The sequence below is a fragment of the Agelaius tricolor genome, unplaced genomic scaffold, assembly GCF_023055355.1.
Source record: "Agelaius tricolor isolate 1412-34295 unplaced genomic scaffold, bAgeTri1.0.p SCAF_18, whole genome shotgun sequence".
Classification (NCBI taxonomy): Eukaryota; Metazoa; Chordata; class Aves; order Passeriformes; family Icteridae; genus Agelaius; species Agelaius tricolor.
Genome location: NW_027269278.1, coordinates 16,927,820 through 16,954,456, shown reverse-complemented (window position 1 = coordinate 16,954,456; position 26,637 = coordinate 16,927,820). Strand labels below are relative to the sequence as shown.

General features: G+C 53.2%; 1 protein-coding gene across 2 annotated transcripts in view; it reads left to right on the top strand.

Moving 5' to 3' along the window:
- Positions 1-26,637, top strand: part of SH3PXD2B (SH3 and PX domains 2B) — a 70,541-nt gene that overhangs the window by 35,490 nt on the left and 8,414 nt on the right. Inside the window, exons 4-9 of one of the 2 annotated variants that reach the window (XM_071443596.1) lie at positions 3,988-4,064; positions 8,546-8,637; positions 16,070-16,095; positions 23,459-23,593; positions 24,950-25,054; positions 25,618-25,701. In XM_071443596.1, coding sequence (XP_071299697.1) covers positions 3,988-4,064; positions 8,546-8,637; positions 16,070-16,095; positions 23,459-23,593; positions 24,950-25,054; positions 25,618-25,701 — 519 coding nt within the window. The remainder of the gene's footprint in view (positions 1-3,987; positions 4,065-8,545; positions 8,638-16,069; positions 16,096-23,458; positions 23,594-24,949; positions 25,055-25,617; positions 25,702-26,637) is intronic. The other variant, XM_071443597.1, reaches the window with a different exon arrangement.

The following is a 26,637-nucleotide window of genomic DNA, read 5'->3' as shown; positions in this document are numbered from 1 at the left end:
CTTTGGCTCCACTATTTTGCTACTTAAGGTCCTTCTGCCTGGTTTTTTAATTTTTTGGGGATTTTTTTGTTTGTTTGGTTGGTTTTTTTCAGGTTTTTTTTGGGTTTTTTGGGGTTTTTTTTTTGGTTTTTTGTTTGTTTGTTTGTTTGTTTGTTTGTTTTGGGGGTTTTGGAGGTTTTTTTGGGGTTTTTTTTTGTTTGTTTTTTTGGTTTGGTTCGGTTTGGTTTTTTTTGGTTTGTTTTGGGGTTTTTTTTGGGTTTTTTTTGTTTTGTTTTTTTGGTTTGGTTTGGTTCGGTTTGGGTTTTTTTGGTTTGTTTTGGGGTTTTTTTGGGTTTTTTGTGGGTTTTTTTTGGTGTTTTTTTTTGTTTTGTTTTTGTTTTGTTTTGTTTTGTTTTGTTTTTTGTTTTTGGGGTTTTTTTTTTCCCATCTCCTTGCTCCCAGTACAGCTCCAGCTCTGCCTGGTGAACTCCCCCAGGAGGGAACCATTTGCAGAGCCCTGGTCCCTGGTTTTGTTTGTTTGGAGAGATTAACCCCTCCTGTGTCCTGCCTGCTCTGGCTCTCACTGCTGGAGACCCAAATTCCTCCTCAGCCTTGTCCCCAGGGTTTCTGACACTGCTCAGTCCCAGTGAAGCCTGAGGCAATGGGGACCTGGCTGCATTTTTTTCCAGCCTGCCTATTTTGGGGCTGCTCCAGCAATTTTTGCTCTGGGTCAATCAGAAAAAGCAAATCAGCCTTGATTTACCCGCAGAGGAGTTGGGTTCTTCCACTCCTGGGGAACAGATCCTTTCTGGCACCAGAGGAATTTTCATGGCCAGACAGAATCCCTTCAGTGGAGCTTTTTTTCCCTTTGGAAGGATTAACAGGTTTTTAAAGTCCAGAAAAAGCAGGCAGCCCATTCTGCAGTGTGGATGCTTGCACAGCCATTGTGTGTTGGAGCCTTATCTCAGCTGTCTTTTTCCAAAATCAACTTGTTTGACACATTCCTGGGTGAGAAACGTTCAGTCCTCTCTCAGCTTTGTTTGTTTCTGTGGAGGACAGTGCATTTTACAGGGTATTTTTACAGTGAGTTTCAGCACACTTCCTGCTGGAGGGAATTCCTGGTGCCAGCAAGGATGGAGCCTCGCTGCTCATTGCTCATGCATGACATTATCTATGTAAATAAGAAAATCTAATTATTTCTGAGTCCTGGCATCGTGAGGAGAGAGGGAAGCTGGGCAAGTGGAGCCTGCAGCAGCACTGGCCTCTGCAGCTGATGGAAAATCAGAGCTGCCCCCTTCACTTGTCCTTGCTGTGTTCCTCATCCCGGGGCAGGAGCAAAAATGGGTTTGGAACCGTGGAGCCTTGGGATGGTTTGGGTTGGAAGGGACCTTAAAGGTCACCTCACCCACCCCTGCCATGGGCAGGGCACCTCCACTGTCCCAGGGGGCTCCAAGCCCTGTCCAGCCTGGCCTTGGGCACTGCCAGGACCTGGCTGAGGATCCTTACAGGCTCTGGAAGCAGCCAGAAAAGCACCAGGGAGAGAGTTCTGGGCATGAGGAGGTGGGAGCCATCCCTGGAGCTGCAGAGGGATGCAGGTGCTCTCTGCACCCCTCGGTCTCCTGTTGTGCTCCCCTTGTGCTTTGTTGCCTTGGGCCATGGGAAAAGCCCCACTGGACAGAAATTCCCACTGGAATTTCTGCTGAAATTCCACCCTAAATTCCCAGATTTAGGTCTGGGCCAAGGAAAACCTGCCCAGGGAAATGCTGCAGGTTGCCCACCTCTCCCTTCCAGGAGGGAAGGGGTTTCCTGCTCTCTCCTGCCTGTCAGCTCAAGGGTTTCTATTGCTAGATTTGGCAGCACTGAAGGGGCTGCAGTTATGTTAATTAGGCTTTTTGATTAAAGTCAGCTTTTTGTTAGAAAATAAACTTCCTTGTTGAAAAATACCAGATCTAGAGCAAATGGAGAGAGGAGCTGGATTTCCTGCTGGTTCACATGCTCCATGCCTGGGCTAATTTAAGATCACTTGTGATGAATTTGTTCCCCCCAAACTGTATTCTTTTTATTATTACTCACTAGCATATGTTTGTTAAACATTTCAGTATTCCCACACCCAGAGCTTATTATTTCAGCCATTTGTAACCTACCCACCCAGCAGTGATTTCACTTTGGCAGACCCAGAACCAGAACAGCCATTCCTTACCCCTGCCAGCAGAACTGGTGGGATCCATTCATCTTTCTAGCAATCATCATTCAGACAGAATCCTCAGCAGCAAACACACTGGGATTGCTGATGCAAAGGCAAAACTCGATCATTCTCTTGTCAGATGGAAAATAATTGCTCAGGGCAAGGAATGGAGCTCCAGCCTGGGTGCTGGTCCCAGTCTTCCCAGAGAAATCCCCTGTTCCCAGGCTGTTCACCCTCAAAATAGAAGAAGATTGAATAGAGGGGGATTTTGTTCTCACTCTGTCACAAAGGCTGCCAGATTTGGCTCTTCTTGGCATGCTTTAGAGGGAATGCACTGCAGGGCAGAGCATTTCCCACCAGCAGCGTCCCAGCCCTGCTGCCAAGGGCCCAGAAATGAGGAGCAATCCTGGGCTGAGCTGCCTGACCCCCTCCCTTCCCCTGCAGGGCAAGGATGGAGCTGCCTCTGAGTGGGTTCAGTCCTGTTCCAAAGCATTAACTGAGCCTGGCAGGAGATCTGGCTCCTCCAGAAGGTTCTTGCTCGTGCTCTTTGCAGGCTGAAGTTGGCTTGGCTTTGGTTCATCTCTGCTTCAAAAATGCCTTGGCTGCTTGCACGAGTCACCCGTGATGCAGCTCCTGGCCAAGTCAGGGAGAGGCACAGGGGGTGACCCAGCCCTGCATTGCAAACTGGGATAGATCACCCAGCCCTGGAGTTCAAATTCTGATCAATGACTCAGCCCTGCAGTTCAAATTGCCAGAACCATGTGACCGTTTTCCTGCGTCCTGCTCTCGGTAGCATCCAGCCCCTGGCTTCAGTAATTCCAGGGGAAAGGGACAAAGCCATGGTGGGACTCCCCAAGGGCTTTTTCCCTGCTCTCATGCGGTTTGCAAGGGTGGAGTGAGGGGAGTTTGGCTTCTGGCTTGCCCCGTGGTGACCCCTTTGATAAATGAAGGGGTTGTTGCTCTCCTTGGCTTCAGGGATGGGATTGGAAACCCAAGCAGGCACAAAAAAGACTTTCCTGTGGTATTGGAGCTGCCGGGAGGAACTTGAGGGAACTTCATTGCCACAAAGCTGGGTTTTGCAGGTGATGGTGTTGCAGAGCAGTGCCAGTTCCTAGAGCTTTGGGAAGTGCTCTGAAATGCTGCCAGCACCAACCCTTTTGATCAGGGATCTGTTTCACTGTCTGCTAATGGCTTTTGTCTCCTTAAACCAGGGAAGCTGTTCTCTGAGAGAGCAGCTTGAAGCATTTAGGACTCATTAGGCTTCAAAGGAAAGAGGCCTGTACCATAACCAGAGGGGAGGAAACGGAGTGGCAAGAGGATCCCATTAATGGAGAACAAAAATAAACCCCAGACAGGAAGGAAAATTCTATAGGTCTGACTCAGAGCTGCAGACACTGTGGCATCCAGGAGCTGCACAGGGAAAAACCCTCTGGGCTTGGCTGCTGCCCACACTGGACCTGGACACGCTGGACAATGGGACAGGGATGTCCTGCAGCCTTTGCCAGGGATTCTGTCCAGCCCAGACTTGCACACCAGCAAACAGAGGGGTGTGCTTTGGTGGGGGCTGCTCCTCAGCACTGGTGAGAGACCAGGGGGATGCAGTTTGCTGGGAGCTGTTTGCTCTTCTCTCCCCTGGCTGTCCTTGCCACTTGGACTGTGCCCGATTCTGGTGAGCTGTTTAATCCATAGGAGGAAATGGGCTTTTTTTGGGTATGGTGCTCTTGGGGAGCAAGAGGGGGTGCAGGGAAAAGGTCCTGACAGAGTGATCCCAAAGAGTGCTGAGCTGAGCTGCCCTGTCTCCCTTGTCTCCTCTCACGTTTCAGGGAAGATTCTGTTCCGCCGGAGCCACATCCGCGACGTGGCGGTGAAACGGCTGATCCCCATCGATGAGTACTGCAAGGTAAGGGGGCTCCAGGTCACAGGATCACACAGGATCACACACAGGATCACACACAGGATCACACAGGATTACACAGGATCACACACAGGATCACACGGGATTACACGGGATCACAGGATCGCACACACAATCACACACACAATCACACACAGAATCACACAGGATCACACACAGAATTCACAGAATCACTGGGTTGGAAGAGACCTTCAAGCTCATCGAGTCCACCTCAGCCCCAACCCCTCAACTGAACCCTGGCACCCAGTGCCACATCCAGGCTTTGTTAAACACACCCAGGGATGGGGACTCCACCACATCCCTGGGCAGCCATTCCAGAACTTTATCACCCCTGCTGGAAAAAACTTTTTCCTGATATCCAACCTGTATTTCCCTTGGTGCAGTTTGAGGCTGCGTCCTCTGGTTCTGTCAGGAGACAGAGCCCAGCCCCAGCTGAGCACAGGCACCTTTCAGGAGCTGTGAGAGTGATGAGGGCAGCCCTGAGTCTCCTTTTCTCCAGGCTGAGCACCCCCAACTCCTCCCTGTCCTTGGGCACCCACCAAGGACAATCCCAGTTTGGCCCAGCTCCATCCTGATGGACTGACAGCATCTCCTGGTGTGGCAGTGCTGCCCTGATGCCTTCAGAGGCTGCCTGGAGCAGAGGCTGGGCAGAGTTACAGCAATAAATTGGTTTTTATTAAAAGCCCTTCACAGGATCCACCTTGGGCAGTGCCAGAGCCTGGCCGTGGCTCCACCCCAGATGGATCCTGGCCACGAGTTCTCACACTTTGATAAGTTTGGGTCCATTTCCATGCTGGCTTCATTGTCCAATTCCAGCTCCAGGTGATGCAGTCCCACCCTCCCAGGTTGCTCCCCTCCATTCCCTGTTGTTTGCACTTTTGGGCTGAAGCTGCAGCGGTGTCCTTGGTTCTGGGGCTGGAAAAGGATTGTTCTGTGGGACTGAGCTGTGAGGAGAACCTGCTGACACCTGATATGGAGTGCAGAGTTCTGTACCAATGCAGTGCAGAGGCTGGGAAATAGGAAAGCTCAAACTGAAGGCATCAAGAGCACAGGAGTGTGGCTTAGCCCCTGCTCTCAGTCCCTTTTTGATTTAAACCCACCCATGGTTTGGCTTTTCTCTCTGTGGATCCGTGCAGGGGGCTTGGAGGCCTGGCCTTGCAGGGCAGAGGTGCCCAGCCCTCTGCAGTTTGCTCCCTGCTGCTGGGCTCTGCCTCCCCCCTGGCCCTTCTCCAGCTGCCAAGCAGAGCCAGCTCTGGAAGGGCTGGGAAGGGCCTGGCTGTGCCCATCACCACAGGTCTGCAGTGAGATGGTTCCATGCAGGACTCGGTTTGAAGCTCCTCAGGGAGCCTTTCCTTTCCCATCTCTTGGGAAAAAGCCTCCTGTTTGATGGGAGGAGGCTACTTGATCCTACTTGAGGCTGTAGGATGGTGGGGTGGCTCCAAACTGGGATGCAGACTCCAGTTACTGGTTACAAAACCAGGGTAAGATGAGTTGTACCTCAGAAAATTATTGGAACACAGAGGAGGATGAGACAATTTGCTCCATACCCTTGAAGGATATAAAACTGGGCTGAAGTGTAAGGGAAATTATGATTTTAGGGCAGATTTTTTTTTTTTTTTTTGGCAGGGGAAACAAAATTCTGAAGTCCACAATGAACTATTTTCACACAAATCCAGTGTGTGTCACATCTCAGCATGTCAAAAACATGCTCTGGTGCTTGCAGCAGCCATGGTAGGACTGGTACCTCCAAAATCCAGTCTGAATGTTGTTGGAAATTTATGCAAAGACTGTAAAACCCATGGGAGAAGATGGGGAAATGGTGAAATGCCCATGCCATCCCTTAGGTGAGGGAGGTGTGGCAGTGCCTGTGTGTGGTGGGGGAGGCTGTGGGGTTTAGGGCTCAGCCAAGCCCCTGGCAGGGAGGAATCACAACTCCAGGGATGGAGATGGGCTGGGAAATGCAGACAGCTCTGCAGAGGGGCTGCAGATGAGAATCACTGCAGGCCAGGAGAGCAGATGAGCGCTGCAGGTGTGGTGCAAGGTGTGCCCTGAGCTGTCCTGGGGGAGCTGATGGTGCTTGGCCACTGAGCTGTGTCCCTGCACAGACAGACACGGCCATAAATCCCATTTTGGGGAAGAAAACGTCCCTCAGTGATGAAACGCTGCAGCTGCCTCTTTCAGAGCAATGCCATTAGTGGCATAAAATATAATGAACCCTTTTTCCTTAACAAGAGGAAGGTAATGGCTGATGTTCTATGACCCACTTAGGGAGCTGTGCTCTCCTCCTCCCGTTAATGCATCACCCACGAGGCCCCAGAGCTGCTGCTGCTGCTTGCCCGGAAAGCAACTGGGCTGAGCTGGCTCTGGGGCTGGCCAGAGATGGAGAATGAGCAGGGATGAGCAGGAGGAATCTCTGTGAGGAGGATTTTCTTTATTGCAGTCTCCTCTGGGGGAAGTTGGGTGTTTTTGTTCTCTGGGAGAGCCCTGCAGAGAGGATGGGTGAGATATGGGGTGGAAGCAGGGAAGAGGAGCAGGGGGGGAGCCACTGCTTTCACAGGGCTCTGTTCCAGCTCCTGTTGAATGAAAAACGTGGCAATTTAAGATAAAGTGCAGGAGAAGCAGCAAAGGAATCAGAGCAAACTGGTAAGAGCAATGAGTTGCTAAATGAGACTTGGGACAACCATGGGATTGGCAAGGAGAGGGAGCAGAGGCCTGAAATGCCTTCTCATTGCTCCAGTTTATTCCCTTTGGCCTTTCCCGTGGTGTGGGATCTGCCTTCCTCCTGTCTAAGGGATTTGGGGAAAGTGTCAGGGGGGATTGATGGAGGAGTGGTGATGCTCTACCCCAAAGAGACTGGGTGGCCCACTGAGAATGCTGCTGCCCTGAGAAAGACAACAAAATCCATTCTCACTGCCTGCAGAATGATTCTAATCCAACAAGGATCCTCTGCCTTCGGTCCTTTCCCCTCAGGCCTGCAGGAAGGATGGGAAAGGTGACTTTGCTGTGGCTCCAGCACCAGAGCTGTGTCCTGCTTTGGGTGGCAGGGCCAGAGGCGGGACAGACAGACGTCAGGCAGGGCCAGAGGCGGGACAGACGGACATCAGGCAGGGCCAGAGGCGGGACAGACGGACATCAGGCAGGGCCAGAGGCGGGACAGACGGACATCAGGCAGGGCCAGAGGTGGGACAGACAGACCTCAGGCAGGGCCAGAGGCGGGACAGACAGACCTCAGGCTGCTGTGCCTCTGTTTCTGTGGCCTGCTTGGCTCAGCACAGCCAGCTCCAGGTGGGCTTCCTTCCAAACGTGCTGGGAAATGAGCTGTGGGCCTTGTGTCTCCTCCTTCCAGCCCAGGGTGTTCTCTGGGATCATCCCCTCCTTTCAGAGGGCACAGAGCCTTCTCCAGGCCACAAAATCCCAGGAATTTTGGCAAGAGGAAGTCACTTAGGTCATGGGATGCTGGAGCTGGGGAGTGGTACCACATGGGAATGGCATCCATGCAAAACCTGATATTTGAATAGCCCTTCCCTGGGCCCAGAAGCCATGGAGGGAGTGGTTTTCTCTGTGCTGTGTCTCACATGGTGCTGTTCAGTCTGGCCCATGATTAGTGGGCTGAAGGCTGCTGTGCTGGCACTGAGGCACTGCTGCTCAGTGCCTGGAAGGGCTTTGGGGCCAGCACTTGGGGCACTGAGGAGCCACATCTGATCTCTGTGGTCACCCTGAGGCTCTGCTGCTGTGGTTTTGTCTCCAGGAGAGAAATGAGGGGAGGTTTGCTTTGCCCACGCTGCTGTCACGGGACTGCTGGGACAGCAAACACAGGGGAGGGGGAATTGCACAGAAATCTGGTTATAAATCTGCTCCAGCTCAGGCTACAGCTCTGCTCCCTGATTTTAAACACTCCTTTTTTCCACTGCCCTCCCAGCCAGGCACTCTCACCCTGCAGGTCCCACTGTTGAAGATTTTTTGCAAGAGATTCCTTGAAGGGAAAGAAGCAGAGGGAATTTTACATCTCCTGCCATTCCACAGCAGCCTCCCAGCCCTGGTGTCTGTGCTTTTGCCTCCCTTGCTTCTCCCCCTGCCCCTTCCCAAGCTGCCATTGCCCAAAGGAGCATTTTTAGGCTGTGCTGGGGTGGCAGTGGGAGCCTGCCACGTGTAAAGTGCCCAGCCTTTCCCAAGGATGGCTGCTCCAGGCTGGGAAATGGAGCTGGGAGGCTGCATGGGCACCCTGGGGCTCCCAGCCTCTGGCACAGCACCTGCCCCAAAGGTGGAGCTGCCTGGGGCAGTCTCTGCTTATTCTCCTTTAGTTGAACTGCAGCAGGGGGGGTGCTGGGTGGGACAGGGGCTCTCTGGCTCTGCTGGGAACCCCTTGGGTGCCACTGGTGTCCCAGGAGTCCTCGCTGGGCTCCTGGCACAGTTTGGATGCTGCCAGCAGCACTGTGTGTGTGTGTGTGTGTGTGTTTGCTCCTCAGGCTCTGATCCAGCTGCCCCCCTACATCTCCCAGTGTGAGGAGGTGCTGCAGTTCTTCGAGACACGGCCCGACGACCTGAGCCCCCCCAAAGAGTGAGTGGGTGGGTGTGCCACTGCTGGGGGGCAAACTGGGAGGGGGAGAGACAAACTGGGATGGTGGGAGACAAACTGGGATGGTGGGAGACAGACTGGGATGGTGGTGAGATACAAACTGGGATGGTGGGGACACAAACTGGGATGGTGAGAGACAAACTGGGATGGTGGGGACACAAACTGGGATGGTGAGAGACAAACTGGGATGGTGGGGACACAAACTGGGATGGTGGTGAGAGACAAACTGGGATGGTGGTGAGAGACAGACTGGGATGGTGAGAGACAAACTGGGATGGTGAGATACAAACTGGGATGGTGAGATACAAACTGGGATGGTGGTGAAATACAAACTGGGATGGTGAGACAGGAACTGGGATGGTGGGGACACAAACTGGGATGATGGTGAGATACAGACTGGGATGTGATGGGACACAAACTGGGATGTGGTGAGACACAAACTGGGATGTGATGGGACACAGACTGGGATGTGATGGGACACAGACTGGGATGTGATGGGACACAGACTGCCTTGGGCTTGCTGATGCCCAGCACTCTGGTGCTCATGAGCAATTCCCTTGCGAGTCACAGGTCTGGGATTTGGAGACTTTGGTGCAGAGGCTCTGCAGCTCAGTGTGGACACTTTTCCCCAGTGTGAAAGTGGAAACACTTCTCTGTACCCCATGAAGTGTTGGTCTCTTCCTGAGCCTCTTTCTCCTTGCAAATAGCACTCTCAGGAGCATGATCAGCCTGGAGAGCCTCACTTCACACACTTGCACCAACCTCTGCCTCGTTGGAAGGGCACTTTCCCTCCCCATATCCATGAGCCTCATCCATTACAACACTCCAGAGCCTCTCCATGCACACCCAGCAAGGTTTGCAGGGAACCTTACACAACTCAGTGTGGTTCTGAGTCTTGTGACTGTGAGCTGCTCTGGCCAGGAGCCACCCATCCCCTGCTGATCACGAGCAGCAGGAATCTGAGCAGCCTCCTCCATGTGCTGCTCTGCTGCTCTCCCTTCCCCTGCTGCCTGTGACAGGGCTCCTGAGCACTGCAGGAGCCTGATTGACTGTGAGGGGAAAGCAATAAATTGATTTGACACCATTCTCTATTGGAAGGGTGTGGAGGTAGATAAAGGGATTTGGTTTTTCTCCCCTGAGCAGCAGCTGAGCCTGTCAGGTCTCCGGCTCAGTATAGTGCTTGTGTGTTCTACATCTTCTCCCTGGGTTTTTGATTATTTTCATTCCCTCTTAATTCCCCCTTCCCCCATGCCTGCTTTCCTCCTTTGGCTCCTGTTTCTATTGGCTTGGCCTGTCATCATTTCTCCTGCAGCTCGTTGTCACTGATGAGATTGGTCTGAGAGCCCCAGAGCCCATTAACTAATTGCTTGCTGTCTCTGATGCTCTCATCTGTCCTGCCCAGCCATTGCTCACCACTTAACCTGCTGCTCCAGTGGTCATCCACCCCTCAGAGAGCGTCATCCAGCCCTCAGGGAGGGTCATCCAGCCCTGGATGGATGGACAAGGACAAGCAAGGGACACCAGGACAAGATGAGCTTGCAAGGACATCAGAGGGGGGGTATCAGAGTGTGGGGCTGTTTTGGGATGTCTGTGCAGGGATCTTTGAGCCCTGCATGAGGAGGAGGAGCTGCTCTGCAGTAGGAGTCAGGTCTCGGACCCACCTGCAGTGAGGGATTTTCAGCCACAGGGGATGGAAGGGCAGCTTTAGCCTTGTACCCTCTCTCCTCACCTTTATTTTGTTTTTTAGGCTGAGCCAGAAATGAGGCAGGGTGGGCACTGTGGCCAGAGCATTCAGGTGTGGGGAGACTCCTTTGGGGCAGCCCTGGGAGCTGCTTGTGCTCCCAGCCCTCTGTCCTTGCAGCCATCAGTGCCAGTCCCCTGCCACCTCCCTGCTTTGGGTCTGAGACACAAGGCACTGCCTGGAGCCCAGAAATCCCAAACATGTTTTTATGGTGGGACAATCCACAGCGTCCTGGGTGCAGAATTCTGTGAGTTTGTGAGTTTTGGCCACTGCAGGGCAAGCAGGTGATGCTGAATCCAGTGGTGGTTGTGCTCCTTCCCTTCTCCCTCTCTCCATGGGGAATGTGCTCCTTCCCTTCTCCTGCTCTCCATGGGGAATGTGCTGCCTCCCTTTCTCCCTCTCTCCATGGGGAATGTACTCCTTCCCTTTCTCTCCCTCTCCAGGAGGAGATCCAAGCTTGCAGCACACAGAGGGACCCAGTGGGTGCCCCTTGTCCCTTGGCCTCCATCAGCCAAACCCTGCAGCATCTCAAGGACATCCCCGTTGTGTCCCCATCCCATTCCGAATGCCAGAGGGGTATTTATTAGCTACAATTCAAAATGCTAATTAATCCAAGTCCTTGACTCTGTCCTCTGGAGGCACTGGGAGCCCATTCCCAAGGCCTGGAGTGCTGCCAGCTCAGCACTAAGGAGATGGGAGCTGTGATAGACGGCGGGGCTGGATCAGACGTGACAGCGTGTCTGAGGCTGGCCCGGATGTCATCCCTCATCCAGCACAGAAACATTCTGCTCTGGGAATCTGAAAGGGAGCCAGGCCACAAACAGAGTGGGGGAAAGGAGAAAAAAAAAAAAAAAGGAAAAAATAAAAGGAAAATATTTTTCTGCTGGGTGGCTGAAAGGTGGGGATGAGGGAGGGGAAAAGGAGTGGTCAGCCACTCTCATGGAGCCCTCCTGCTCCCTGGCCCTTCCCTGGGCATCCCTGGCTGACACCTCTGCTCACCCCTGCCCACGAGGGTGGCAGCTGCTGGCAGTGGAGGGCACGTGCCTGTGAGTGGTGTTGGATCCACCCTGTGCTTGTTCTGTCCGGGTGCAGGTGAGGCTTCACCCAACTCACTGCACCCCAGGATGTCAGACCCTGCCAGGGCCACAGCTGGCTGCAGCCCTTGGAGCTCTGCTTGAACTGCAGCCCTTGGAATTATGATTTAAGTGCAGTCCTTGGAATTCTGGTTCAACTGCAGTCAGTCCTTGGAATTTTGGTCTCAACTGCAGTTTGTGAAATTCTGATTTAACTGCAGCTCTTGGAGCTCTGGTTTAACTGCAAGTCATGGAATTCTGATTTAACTGAGGTTCATGGAGCTCTGGTTTAACTGCAGTTCTTGGAGCTCTAGTTTAACTGTAAGTCATGGAATTCTGATTTAACTGTAGTTTGTGGAGCTCTGATTTAATTGCAGTTTGTGGAGCTTTGGTTTAACTGCAGTTCATGGAATCCTGGTTTAACTGCAGTTCATGGAACCCTGGTTTAACTGCAGTCCTTGGAATTCTGGTTTCAACTGCAGTTTGTGGAATTCTGATTTAACTGAGGTTCATGGAGCTCTGGTTTAACTGCAGTTCTTGGAGCTCTGGTTTAACTGTAAGTCATGGAATTCTGATTTAACTGCAGTTCGTGGAATTCTTATTTAACTGCAGTTTATGGAGCTCTGGTTTAACTGCAAAGGGTGAACTCAGTCCTTGGTTCTGGCAGTGTTTGGGAATGGAAAGAGGAGGTTGGACAGCCCAAGCCTTTCTCTCCAGGCCCCTGTAGTGCTGTTTTCCCCAGAGCTGGAGCTCCCTCTGGGCTGAGCCAGGGCTCTCCTGCTTTTCCTGCTCCCTTCAGCAGCTCCTGTGCTGCACAACACGAGTGGTGCTCAGCCCTTCCCGACCTCCCCCTGCTCTCCAAGGAGAGGAAAAGGCTCAAACTCTGACTTTATTCCTCCTCCTTTCACCACTGCTCCCAGCTGGGCAGGATGTCACAGCCAGGAGGGGAGTGAGACAGGAACCTCAGCATTTGGTGGGGGGAAGAGGGAGGTGAAGCCCTCCCTCCATCCCCTCTTTGCCCCAAATTTTCCTGTCCTGGAGAGACAACATCAAACAGGAGAGCAGGGGGAGGTGGCAGGGCTTCTACTGGCAGTGAAAACTGGTGGCTTTTGTGATGTGGATCCCTGACTGGGATTACCCCAGTGCTTCCAGCTCACAGGGCTGCCCAGCGTGGGGCAGAATGAGGCTGAATCCAGAGGAATTTGTGAAGAGCGGTGAGGGAAGGAGGAGAAGAGAAATGCTTATGGAAAAAGAAACCTCTGGAAACTTAGCAATCCGGGGGATGTGGGATTTTTCTCCTCGGTGTTGGATGGATGCCCTGCAGCTTCAAAGAACAGAAGTCATCAAATTCCTGCTCCCCACGTCTCTCAGCAGGTCTGAGCAGCACAGGATGCTGAGGTGGGAGGGTGCTGTGTGCCCCCTCAGCTCCCCCCTGCCCTTTGCAGCTTTTAACCACAGCAGAGGTGCTGGAATAAGGCTGGGGAGGTCTGAGGGGCTGGGCATGGAGCCACTGCTGAGTCAAGGCATTCAGCTGCTCCCTCCTCAGCTCACTTTCAGCTATCAGGGAGCCCAGGTTAACTCTGTAGAGAAGCAAGGCCCTAATAGTAATTAATAAATTATTAACATTAATGACTAACTAGTTACTAGTATTACCAAGCAGTTATTTATTCACTGCCCATAGTTACAAGTGGTTAACTCTGTAGAGAAGCAAGGCCCTAATGGTTATTAATAAATTATTAACATTAATGACTAACTAGTTATTAGTATTACCAAGCAGTTACTTATTCACTGCCCACAGTTACAAGTGGTTAACTCTGTAGAGAAGCAAGGCCCTAATAGTAATTAATAAATTATTAACATTAATGACTAACTAGTTACTAGTATTACCAAGCAGTTATTTATTCACTGCCCACAGTTACAAGTGGGGTGTGCTGGGGTTGGGGCTGTCGTGGTGCTGTTCCCACCCCTGGCCATGAGAAACCTCTTTATTAAAAGCATCTTTCTCTGGGTTTTTTGGGGAGCTGAGCAGGCCCTCATGCATAAAACACTTAAAAAGTTGTTGCTCTGAACTCGGTCCCTGCTCTGGGATGCAGGGGCTGCAGGAAGCCACTCCAGGAGCTTCTGCTGGTGGAGCAGAGACCCATGAGGTGGTGGATGTTGCTCTGGATAAGGATTCTTGCTGGCTTGTGGCTTTGGGGTGGTGTCCTGCTCTGCAGACAGATCACAGCTTGTGCACAGAGTTGTTTGCTCTGCATTTCTGCCGATCCCCACGTGCACATTCAGCAGGAGCTCAGGCTGGATCCCAGCTCCACAACAGCCTCCTCGTTCCCTTTCTGCTGGGAGCTGGCTGACAGCAGCAAACACCAATTTCTGCAGAGCCCTGCAGTGTGCCAGCTCCCTGCACAGGCTCTGGCTTTTCTGAGCTCCCAGGGCAGGTCCTGAGCCCGAGGGCTCAGCTTGGCCAGCTCTGCAGTGGCCCTGGAGTGTGGGCACAGGGGCTCCTTTCAGGGCTGCTGGAGCATTTGCTAAACATCACTTCTCCCAAACAAGGGCTCTCTTGTCCCCTGCTCCTTGCCTCCATAAATCTTGCAAACATCTCCAAGCTGGCTGAATGCTCAGGAGATGAAGCCCCTCCTGACAGCTATTTTGGTGCCATTACTGTGTTACAGCAGGATTTTTTTTTTTACAAGAGAGGTTGTTTTTTATGTGAGGGAGATGTTTTCTTGGAATGCTGACCTCAGATCCGTCCTGTTTGATGTGGCTCCTGTGTGGGTTTGCAGCAGCTGCAGTTGTTTTCCTTCTCTTGGTGCTCCAGTCCTTCACCTATTGCACCGGCAGGGCCAGTGCTGAGGTCCCCAAAGCCACATTTGGGGGCACTTTTCTCCTGTGAGTCCCACTGCAAGGTGGCTTTTTCTGTGTGACAACCTCAGGGCCACCTCCCTGCAGCTCTGGGACCTGCCTGGCCCAGCAGCCACCAAATGTGCCTTAGGAAAGAGTTTATAAACTCAAGCCAGCCTGTAACAGCTCTTCTTTAGACCTGGCTTTAGAATTAATGACTCTTAATTAACATTTCTTGCCTGAATTACGACCCTGTAAGTCCATGAAGAATTTCAGTGTCCCCAGCATCCTGCACTGAGTAGTTTAACAGTTGTCTTACAGGTTGTTGAAAAGCAGCCTCTTTGTATTTGCTTTTAATTTATTTTTAAAGTCTGCTCACTTTGCTCAACCTCTGTGCTCCCCATCTCACTCCTTCCCACCCCTGGATCCTCAGGGATGCTGCCTAGAGAAGATGCTTGAGAAACTTGACTCTCTTTTCCTAAAAAAATCGTGGCATGTGGGTTATTGAGTGTGCTGAGTTCTCCATGTGTCAGAGTTTCCTTTCAGGGGATTGTGAGGTTCTTGAAGGACACTGAGCTGAGCCCACTGAGGCTGTGGTGTTGGCTCAGAGCTTTAAGTGAGGCTCCAGTCACACAGCAGCCTTTGCCTTCAGCATTCTGGGAAGCAGCTGGAGAAGCATTCCTGGCTTTTTCCACCTCTGTGGCGCTGGTTTGTGTCCCCCTGTCCCAGCTGGGCATTGGTGCTTTGTAACTGTGCCATGGCTGCTGGGGGCTGGGGCTGAATGGGATTTACAGTGGAAGGCAGAGGGGTTTTTCCTCCCCTCCTGCTGGAGCCATCAGTTTCCAGGGAGCTCTTTGCATGTGAGCTCTGCTCTGCCCTGCTCTGCTCCACGGGGATCTGAGGAGGAGGAGGAGGAGGAGGAGATGCTGCCAGGAGTTTATTGCTGTTTCCTGTCTTGTCTGAGCTCCTGTCCCCTCTGAGGTGCTTGGGCCAGGGCTGCTGCTCTTCAGACCTGCAGCTCTTTGTGTCCCTGCCAGGAACATCCCAGCAGCAGAGTGGAATTGCAGCTCCTCCCTTGCCCCCTCACTCAGAGAGAGCAGCCAGGGAAGGGAAGCAGGGGATGAGTTACAGTGATGGGTTTAGCAGAAGGCAGGGCAGAAACTCCAGTTATTCCCATCACCACCTGCTGGTCTCCAGCCTGCTCATCTGGCCTTGCTTTGCCTCCCTTCCCTGTTCCCTGTGGAACCTCTGAACTGGGGCAGATTTAATGGGGATTATTAATTAACTCTGATTTAGCTCTGCAGTGCTGCCTCTGTTGGGAAATCTTTGGGATGCTCTGTCCCAGATTCCCCTGTTGGGCTCTGCACCTGGGACGTGGTGCTCAGGTCTCTGAACTCAACAGGCTCCAGTTTCTGTAGCAATGTCCTCTTTGTTTCCACTCCATCTTGGCTGCATTTTATTTCATTCTATTGACACTTGCATGGATGAGTGCCCAAGGGGGTACCAAGTGCCTCGGTGGAAGTTGCAAGGCCAGGCCAGCAGTCAAGCTCAGCCTGGGAAGGACAAAACATTGAATTATGAAGTGAAAGGAGCGGGGCAGGGGCTGTTTGCAGGTGGGTGATGCCCATGGAGACAGTGGCTGGGTGAGGAGGGTCAGTGGCCCCACCAGGCCAGCGCTGTGTGCCCTCCTGGGTGGGTTTGTCACTCAGCCAGCCCCCAACTGTCCCCTCACTCTGCTGACACTCTTCCTTCTCTCTTTCAGGGAGCCCATTGGGAAGAAGAGGTCTGGTAAGGACTCCTTTCCTCTCTGCTGCTGCTTACACCAACTCCTGCTCCCACCCACAGGCCAGCTCTCCTGCTGTGGGGCAAGGTCCCACCCCATGGCCCCCATCCCATATCCCTGGGGCTCTGTGGGGCTCCCAGCCCCATGGCCCCCATCCCATATCCCTGGGGCTCTGTGGGGCTCCCAGCCCCATGGCCCCCATCCCATATCCCCTGACCCTGGGTGGGTCAGATGCCCAGAGCTCCCAGCACTACCCTGGAGGTGCTGTGAGCACTGCTGGACCCCAGTCCACCCCCTCCCTGCCTCATGCCTTGTCTCCCATCCTTTTGTTCCTCATCAGGGATTATCCAGAGAACGGCCTCTTTCCTGCACAGAGGTACTAACAGCTGCTCCTGCCCTGCTCTGCTCTGCCTTTCTTGGGGGACACCTGCTCAGCTGGGGGGGCAGGAAGCTTCTCACCCTTGCCAGAAGCTGTCACATCCATCCCCTGTGTCTTTCTGTGGTGGCTGCTGGACACGGGCTGGTGGCACAGGGGCTGGGCTTGGCTCTTGGTGCAGCTCCACGGGCAGGGGACGTGCCCCAGGGCCTGCTGAGGGTCTGCAGGGTTGGGGGTGAAATATTTCAGGAGTTCAGGGGAATGTCTGAGCTGCCTGGGGGGCAGTGTGGGGCTGGGAGTCTCCTGGTGCAGCTGGATGTTCTCCTTCACCATGGCACCAGCTGGGAGCCTTGGGAAGGTGCTGGGGCCTGGGATGCTCTGCCCTTGCTCCTCAGGAGAGGGGGACATCTCTGAAACACCCCCTTGCTGGTGGGGTTTAGGGTTATTTGAGCTTCCCAAAAAGAGCAGGAGACAGGAGTGGAAGAGCCTTTGGTCCGTGGGTTAAGGAGGCAGCTTTCAGCTCCTGGAGCTGCAGAAGGTATAAAAATAATGTGAAATTCTTTGGGAAGGAAGGTCTGAGCTTTGGCTGCATGGAGATCCTGCTGAAATCAGTGGTGGGAAGGATGTTGGCCAGAGAACTGGCACTGCCATCACCTGTGTGAGCAAACCCCCTTGTGGGTGAGTGGGATCCTCTTGCAGGAGGGGGGACAGGCACAGGAGGGACTCAAAGATTCCATTCCCCTTTCCAGTGGAGCTCTTTCAGGAGCTGATGTTTTCACTGAGGCTGGGGGTAGCATGTGGTGGTGTTTGCAGGGGTGCCAGGACGAGGGAAGAGATGAGAATCTTGACTCCATGTTTCAGGAGGCTGATTTATTATTTTATCATATATATTAAAAGAAAATGATATATTAAAACTGTACTAAAAGAATAGAAGAAAGGATTCATCAGAAGGCTAGCAAGGAATAGAAAGGAATGATAATAAAATCTTGTGACTGACCAGAGTCTGAGACAGCTGGGCTGTGATTGGCCATTAATTAGAAACAACCACATGAGCCCAATCACAGATGCACCTGTTCCATTCCACAGCAGCAGGTAATCATTGTTTACATTTCATTTCTGAGGCCTCTCAGCTTCTCAGGAGGAAAATCCTAGCAAAAGGATTTTTCATAAAATGTGTCTGTGACAGTAGGATGCAGGTGGGAAGCTCTGGTGTGGTTGGGGCTCCTGGGTTTGATCTGTTCTCATGGGCTGAATGCTCTCCTGTGGGGCTCACAGGGTTTTAACCTGTTCAAACCTTTGACAGCATTTTCTGCTCAATCTCTGACTGCTCTCTGTCCAAGCAGGACATTGGGATGGACATTTTAAACCCTCGTGAGCCATTTGCCAGCACAGCCTGGCTCTGTTCTGGAGTGCTGGGGACAAGAGAAGGAGAGGCCTCTCTAGGGTTGAGAAGAGGAAGAACATTTCTGCTGCATAACTCAGTTCAATGAGGGCAAAATTCAATTTAAGGGCACTGCCTGTTAGAGGAGCAGGAGTTCTCCACTGAGAAGGAAGAGTTTGGATAACATCCAAGCTCTGGCAGGGCAGGATGTGCTGTTCTGGCCCTGGCAGCAGCCAGCAGGGAAAGGTGTTTGCTCTCAGTAACCTTACACAGGGTTGATGCCTCGTGCCAGACATGTTCAGAGATTCATCTCACTGCCTTGCATTTCCTGGCAGCAGAAACAGAATTTGGTTCAGCTGCTGTCACCCCAACTCCTTCTACACCTTGAGGAAATCCCTGGTGGCTCATTGGGTCTTCAGGCCAGGCCTGCTTTGAGGTAGCGAATGTGCAGCAAGGCACAAAAAACACTCCTTCAATCCAGGATGTCCCTGAGGAGGGGTCATCCAACAGCTGCTAACAAACAACAATCACGAGGATTGTCCAAAAAACAATTTCCCAATTGCCTGAGGGGGGGTGAGCTGCTCTTGAGTAGTGCTGGGAAGAGCTCTGAGGTGCTGGCACTGCAGGCTGGGTTTGGAAATGGGATTTGAGCAAACACTGGGATGCAGAGTGGGTTAAAGTGCTGCTCCTGTGGTGACCACGAGACTCAGAGGACACTTGGAGTTTCGAGGAGGGCCTGGTGTGTGTGAGCACTGGAAATCAAATCTGCTTTCTTTGCTCAGCTTTTTGTACAGCACTTGGAATCCCGCCTGGCTGAGCCTGAGGCGTGGGTTCTGCACAGCTTGCAGGGGGTGGATTATCCCAGACTTTGGGGCTCTGCCTTGGCCCCTGATTTAGGTTTGTCTAAAAGCAGCCATGCCATCAGTCCCCTGATTGTTGGAGCGTTTCTGTTCTCTCTGCCTCTCACAGAAAGCACAGATGGAGAGCATGGCTTGGTGCAGGCGAGCCTGAAACTGCCTCCAGAGTTTATATTTGGCTGGAGCTGCCCAAGGAGGCTGGCAGAGACCTCAAATGCCCCTTTGCCAGTTCGGTTTTTGCTGCTTTTTTTGTGCCCACGTCCCTTTTGCTGTGCTGGGGAATGTCCCTGCAGTGTTTGGGCTGAGGAGAGGCAGGGAAGGAGCCTCAGGGGAGCTGCCCGAAGCCCCACTGCTGGATGGTATTTCCATGTGATTGTTTTCCACATTCTGGAAGAATCCCTGGGGAGATGAGAGGGTTTGCAAAGAATTCAGCAGAGCCTTCAGGGCCCATTTCAGTGAGAGCAGGAGGAAGGCCCATCCCCCTTGCAGTGCTGATCATCCCAAACCCCTCAGGGCTGGGAGAAGAGGGGCTGCTCTGATCTGACCCACACAGGCAGGGGAGGAAGTGACTTCATCCAAACAATGACATTGTTGGGAGATGCATTAGGCCAAGGCTGGAGTGTACAACAGCCTTCAAACCCAAATACCTGTGCCCCTAATTCAGTGCTGAGCTCTTTGTTTCCCTCTGGGAGCACCAGTGGCCAAGCTCTGTCAGGAATTCCTCACTTTTGGCACGAGGGAAAGGAAAGGAAAGGAAAGGAAAGGAAAGGAAAGGAAAGGAAAGGAAAGGAAAGGAAAGGAAAGGAAAGGAAAGGAAAGGAAAGGAAAGGAAAAGGAAAGGAAAAGGAAAAGGAAAAGATCACAAGCACCCCCATTTCTGTGAGATTTCCTGCTGGGTTGGTACATCTCAACCCTTGGGTGAAAGGCCAAGTTTCTGGCCAAACAAAACCTGCAAGGATTTTTGTGCTGGCTGAGGGTGAGGTCACTGCTGTGGGCAGCCCTGGGTCAGCTCTGGGATGTGCTGAGAGCCCCTCCTGCCTCCAGGGTGAGCATCACTTCTGCCAGCCCAGCCCAAGGCCTCAGTGGTCCCTTGGCTCAGTGGATTCCCCTTCTCTAGGCCACATTTATGTCTTTGTCCCAGCTGAGGATGCCCAGCTCCTGCCTGAGCTGCCTGCACACCCCTCTCTGGGGGTTCCTCCTCCCCTCCCCAGCTCAGAGCTTTGGTGCTGTCTCCCTGCTCCCTGGGCAGCTTTACACTGATGCTATTTTGAGGAACCCAGGTCTGGCTGTGCTCAGGATGCTTTGCTCCCTCCAGGGTGTGTTTTTGTGGTTGAGGATGATTAGGGCAGGTGAAATGCTCCCGGAATTAACGCCTACCTCTTCCTCCAAGCTCGGTTTACCACTTCTCTTCTGGTTTAATGGGCACGTTGGAGGATCCAGAATTGGCTGCTGAAACTGCAAATAGCCTCGGAGGCACGGGTGTAATTACAGGAGGGAGGCAGAAAGGGGAGTACTTATCTCTTCCTGCAGTTGTTATTTTTCTCTCAGGGGCTGGGTAGATCCTCAGATCCCTTTAAGCACAAACCTTTAATTGAGCTGCTAGAAGAGATAGTCCCAGCATCCCCCATTCACTTCGAGGGCTATTTTGAGCTCTGTCTGCTGCCCCACCTTTGGGTTTTGGGGTGTAGGAAGCTTTCCTGGTCAGGAACAGATCCTCTGCACTGGCCAGCTCACCTGGAGCTCTGCAGGGTGCTGTTTATGGGCACAGACCATTTCCTTCCTTTTCCTTGAAATAACACTGCCCTGCAGACACGTGCTTCATTGCAGCCTTGGCTGTGGTCTGGCATTCTCAGGAGCAGCTGGGAGAGGTTGTGAACAGGAGAACTTCTCCAGGAGGCAGCAGAACATCCTGGCAGTCCTGAGGACCTGCTAGATCCTGTCCTTCAGGATGAGGATGGCACCTTAGCACACATCTTTCCTCTCAACCCCTCCTCATACCTCTCAATTTGTCTTTACAAACTCTACTTTTTAACCACCTGGAACATTTGAAACACCCCCTCCTGACTTTTCCAGGTCTCTGCACCAGGTGTGGCAGGTAAAAACAGAGAATAAAGTAGACAAGGAGAGTTCCTATTAGCCCAGTAATTTTGTAGATGGATCCTGATAGCCAAGGTCTCCCATCCTTCTCTTCCATTGGGAAGTCCAGATCTCTGGGACGTTAGAGATCAATTCAAAAGATCAATTAAAAAATACTCCAATGACCTCAAGTAACCCCTGTGACCTCAAGTAACCCCCAGATCAATTAAAAAATACTCTAATGACCTCCAGTAACCCCAGCTGAACTAAAACAATGCCTACCAGGGACTCCAATGACCTCTAGTAATCCCAAATGACCTCAAGTAACCCACACCAGGGCCTCCAATGACCTCACACAACGTTGACCAATAGTGGTTGAATAAAATGCACCTGCTCATCTTTCCCCCTTAGCAAAAGAGCATTTGAGCAACTGTTCTCCCCTTGGCATAAAATTCAAATCAGACAGAGAAGTGTCTGCTAGGAAACACAATTCTGGGTCCAGCAGGAGCTCCAGGTACAACAGCAGATCCTGACACCCCTAACAATCCCTTTCTAAAGGTCTTTTTCACAAATGGCACAATCATTCCTTCCCTGTCGCTGTCCTGGTGGCCTCCCCCTTCCCTTTGCTCCTGGGGTTCCCTTCTCTTCATCCCATCAGGGGCTGTAAAACTGTGCCATGATCCTTGCCTGTACCTTTACCTTTTCTTATCCCGGTGCAGGGGAGTCCTGGACGAGGTTTTGTTGAGACTTTTGTGCTTTTTGGAGGTTTTTGGAGGCAGACAGGGAAGTGCTGTGGTGCTCTGGGTACCTGAGTGCCCTGTGCCTGTTTCATGGGGGATGTAGGTGCGGGAATGCCCGGCTGGACACTGGGCACTGGCAGTCTCCTGCCAAGCCCTGGTGCTCCATGGGCAAAGGGCAGCTGTGCTCAGTGTGGGGGACACTCATGTTTGTGGGGTGGTGGCAGGTGTGAGTGGGGAGTTGTGCCAGGCTGGGGGGATGCATATCCAGACTCTGCCCTAAATGAAATGGTGCTGAAAGCACAAACTGGGCACCAGGCTGGCCTCGCTCCCCTCCGGTGACAGCAGGGCTGGCAGTGCTCCGTGTGACCTCAGTGTCCGGGACGTGTGTGGGACATCCTGGTGTCCTGCCCTATCCTCCTGGTGATCCCACAGTGCTCCCAGTGATCCCACGGTGCTCCTGGTGTCCCAGTGATCCCACAGTGCTCCTGGTGTACCGTCCTATCTGCCCTGCTCCCAGTGTCCCGGTGATCCTCCAGTGCTCCCGGTGTTCCGGTTATCCCATGTTATTATCCCGGCGTCCCGGTTGTCCTGCAGTTCTCCCATTATCCCAGTTTTATCCCACAGTTCTCCCAGTGTCCTGGTTATCCCCCAGTTATCCTGGTTTGTCCCACAATTCCCCCAATGTCTCAGTTATCCCACAGTTCTCCCGGTGTCCTGGTTGTCCCACAGTTCTTCCAGTGTCTCAGTTATTCCATGGTTATCCCGGCTTATCCCACAGTTGTCCCAGTGATCCTGCTCTGCTCACGGTGTCCCGGTGATCCCATGGTTGTCCCGGTTATCCCATGGTTATCCTGGTGTCCCGGTTACCCCATGGTTATCCCGGTGTCCCGGTGATCCTACAGTGCTCCCGCTGTCCCGGTTATCCCATGGTTATCCTGGTGTCCCGGTTATCCCATGGTTATCCCATGGTTATCCCGGTGTCCTGGTTATCCCATGGTTATCCCGGTGTCCCGGTTATCCCATGGTTATCCCATGGTTATCCCATGGTTATCCTGGTGTCCCGGTTATCCCATGGTTATCCTGGTGTCCCGGTTATCCCATGGTTGTCCCGGCTGTCCCACAGTTCTCCCGCTGTCCCGGTTATCCCATGGTTATCCCATGGTTATCCCATGGTTATCCCGCTGTCCCTGCTGTCCCATGGTTATCCGGTGTCCCGGTTATCCCATGGTTATCCCGCTGTCCCGGTTATCCCATGGTTATCCCGCTGTCCCGGTGGTCCCACAGTTCTCCCGCTGTCCCGGTTATCCCACGTTATCCCGGCTTATCCCGCAGTGCCCCCTGCCGCCGGTCCAGCTCCGTTCCCCGGCTCTCCTCTTGCTCGCCACAGCATCGCTTTGTTCCCGCCGTGTTCTGCCCCCTCTGCTCCTCCTCGGGGTATTTTCCCCCATTTTTTTGCCAGGACACCGGGATGTGCAGCTGGGCAGGGAGCAGAGCAGACCGAGGGGCTGAGCACAGCGGGGCTGGGAGGACAGGGGATGTGCCCTGTCCTACAAACACCTCCATCCTACAAACCCTTCCCATCTGGGGCTCTGGGGCTCCTCAGCCCAGCAGAACCCTCTGCAGGCTCTGTGTTCTGGGGCAGCCAATGTGCTCAGGGGAGTCACCAAAACCCCAGGGAGATCCAGGCTGCCGTGAGCTCCTGTGCTGGTGGAGGTTGCTTGGGTGGCTCTGGTGGGCTGCAGCAGGTCTCACCTGGCTGTCCCCGCCTCACCTGGCTGCTGGTTTGATCTCTGTCCCCCTCACTCTGCCCAAAGCTCTGGCTCCCCCCTCTCACGCCGGGTCCCCAGGGTGTCCTGGAGCTGCTGGGTGGCGGTGGCCGTGCCCTGGGGACAGTGCTGACCTGGCACACGGGTCGGTTTTGTCCCCTTCCCTGTGCAGGAGCTGACTGTGCCTCGGCCGAGCCCCTGGTGCTGGAGCAGTATGTCGTGGTGGCCGACTACCAGAAGCAGGAGAGCTCGGAGATCAGCCTGTGCGTGGGCCAGGTGGTGGATATCATTGAGAAGAATGAATCAGGTACAGGGAGCTGGGCTCTGCACAGGCTGCTGGGGCTGCACAGGAGCAGTCCTGGGCTGTCAGTGTTCTCCTGAAGCAGAACAGCCCCCAGGCATGCTGAGGTGGGGTGTGCAGGAAGCAGCTCTGCTCTGTCAGTGTGGATGAGCCTGCAGGGCTCTCTCTCAGGGCTGATTTCCCCAGTGCCGTCCCCCTTCCTCAGTCTTGGTGCTTCTTGGAGCTGGAAAACTTGGCTGAAGTGTGCTGAGGACAAAAGCCATGCCTGGGCTTGGCAGGCTGGGTTTAGTGAGTGACAGAGGGGGACACTGTCGTGGTGGCCATGAAAGGCCCCTTGGTGTATTCACAATTCCTGTGGGCAGCAGCCGAGCTCTTCGCTTGCTTCCAAACTTCAACTTGCTCTTAACCTCTGCACAGGGACTGAGCCATGGCATGGAGAATTTATTCCCTGCAAAGGGACTGAGCCATGGCATGGAGAATTTATTCCCTGAAGCTTACAGATGTTGCCTGTTGGGGGGAGTTAAATGAAAATAGATTTTAGCAGCTCTGGAGAGCTGCTTGCCAGAGGATCAGTTGCACCAGCAGCTCTGTTTGAGAACGAGAGAAATAAAAGCAACCCTGAAGCAAATGAAACGATTAGCACAGCCAGCTCAAAAGCTGTGGAAAATCATTTATTTATCAAAGGTCAGCCCTGCTTTTCCCTCCCATGCAGGTAGCTGATTCCCTCCCTGACAATGTGGTTGTCTTTCTAAATGACTCACTGGGGGGGTTCTGAGGGTGACACTCAATCTTTATTTTCCCCCCCTAAAGACACAAATTGTGCTTTTAATAACGAGCAGCAAGTGTTGGTTTTGATTGGACACACAGGGGGGCCCAGAATTGCTTGTGGTCTCTCTGGAGCTGGCTGGGCTTCCACTGGGAGAGCTGATGTTTTAAATCCTGCATTTGCTCGTGGCTTTTCAGTTCTGCTGTTTCCACAAATGTAGAGAAGGCGAGCGCAGCAGGGCTCAGCCATCGATTCACACACAGGGTATTCATCTCTGCTAATTAGCCCAGGCTTGCTGACCCACACTGAGGGAGAATGAACCGTGAAGGGGCAGAAAAAACCAAAAGCAAATGCAGTGGCTGGAGCCATTCAGCTCTCAGAGCCTCTCCTGGTTTTCCTGGGGAGGGAATTGTACTTTTAGATGTCACTCAGCTGCAGTTCTCCCGTGCTTGGCTCTGTTGCTTTTGGGTCACCCCAGCTTCCCATGGAGATGCAAGAAAGGGGTCACAGCCCCCCAGGCACGTGGTTTGGAGGGAGGGAGGGAGTTTTTGGCTGGTGTGAGCCCTTGGCTGAGCCTCCTGCTGTTTTCTCCTCAGGCTGGTGGTTTGTGAGCACGCTGGAGGAGCAAGGCTGGGTGCCAGCCACCTGCCTGGAGGCCCAGGATGGAGTCCAGGATGAGTTCTCAATGCAGCCTGATGAAGGTAAGAAGCTGCTGGAGGCATCTGCCCCAGCTTCCTCTGCTGGAGGCACTGCCTCACCCTCCCTGAGCCTGGGGGAGGCAAAACCCAGGAACAAAACCTGGGAAAAGGGACAAAACCCCAGGAATGGACCTGCAGCAGGACTGGGGCAGCTGGATACTGGTGGTGCATCCACTGGCCTCTCTGCTCCTCCACAGAGGTGCCAATGCTCACCCCAGTGTCTCCCTTTATTCAGGGGGCTATTTTACCTGCCCTGGAGGAGGAGCAAAGCCCAGGTCCTTGGACAGTGCATGTGCAGGACAAAGAGCACGCAGTGTGGGAAAGGCAAGGCTCCAGCCTGTCCTTGGAGCAAATCCCAGGTGTCCCTGGATAACAGATCCTTGCCAGTGCCTCTGTGTGCCCAGGGCAGAGCAGAGCTGGCCCAGCCCCTCGCCTGGGGGGCTCAGCCTGGGGAGGGCTCCAGGCCAGCAGAGTCTCTGTGGCAGCCCTGTCTCCTCCTGGACATGAAGTGCCACCTCCTCACGTCCTCTCTTGTCCTTCTCCTGCTCTCCCCGTGCTGCTCCCAGTGCCATGGAGGTACTGGTCTCTGCCCAGGCACCTTGGCCGCCGCCGGACCCTCGGGGACTTGTACACCCCTGGATGGGCTCAAGGTGGAGCACACAGAGACTTTCTTGGCTGCCCCTGTGTTGTGCTTGGAGCCTTGTGTGCATGTTGGTTTGCTGTGCATGCCCACCCCTGCTCCTCAGCCTTCCCTTCCCTTGTGCATGTCCCTCTCCTCTCTCAGCTCTTCCCTCTCATGTTTTGGGCTCAGAAATTGCAGTTCCTGCTTTCCCCCAGCACACATGTGCAGAATTCTCCCAGCTGCTGCCTCAGTTCCTGCAGTAACCTGGGTTGGTGCCTCAGGGTGGGGTCAGGAGGAGAAGGTCCTGCTGGATGTGACAGGACATGCTCTGCTTGGTCTCCTCTGCATGAAGGGGGTGGAAAATCAGGCCCTTCCAGAGCTGTGCCACTCCCAGAAGACAAATCCAGGAAACCTGCATGGTGGGGATGTAGGGATGTCAGAGGGGTGAATTTTGGAGGCAGATTTTTCCCCTATGGTGTTCACCCTGTTGTGAAGGCACTGTGTAAGCACAGGCAATTGTGTCCCTGTGTTTCTTCCAGAGAGGAAGCTGAGGGAGGGGGAGGATGGATGGACCCATTTGTCTGACATGGCTGCATGGCTTTTAGGATGTTTCTCCTTCCTCCTGAAGGGAAGAACATTCACATTCCTGCTTAACATCCTTTGTTCTGGTGGACATGACTTCAGGTTCTTCTCCAGGCTCCCCACATGGCTTTGACCAATGTCCTGGGGGTTAAATGGTGACGTTCCTGCAGATCTGCTGCTCTGGAGCAGTTTGAGGGCACCTCTGTGTCAATGGGGTTGTCTCCTCATGCCTGTGGGATTTCTCTCCCCTTTCAGAGGATGGTTCCTCTTTAAAGACTCTGAGAATGAAATTTGAGCTGAAATGAATGCATGGAAGAGGTTCTGTGATGAGCTGTGAAAAATCTTTAGTCCTAAGGGAGAGGAGAAACTGTTTTAGAGAACT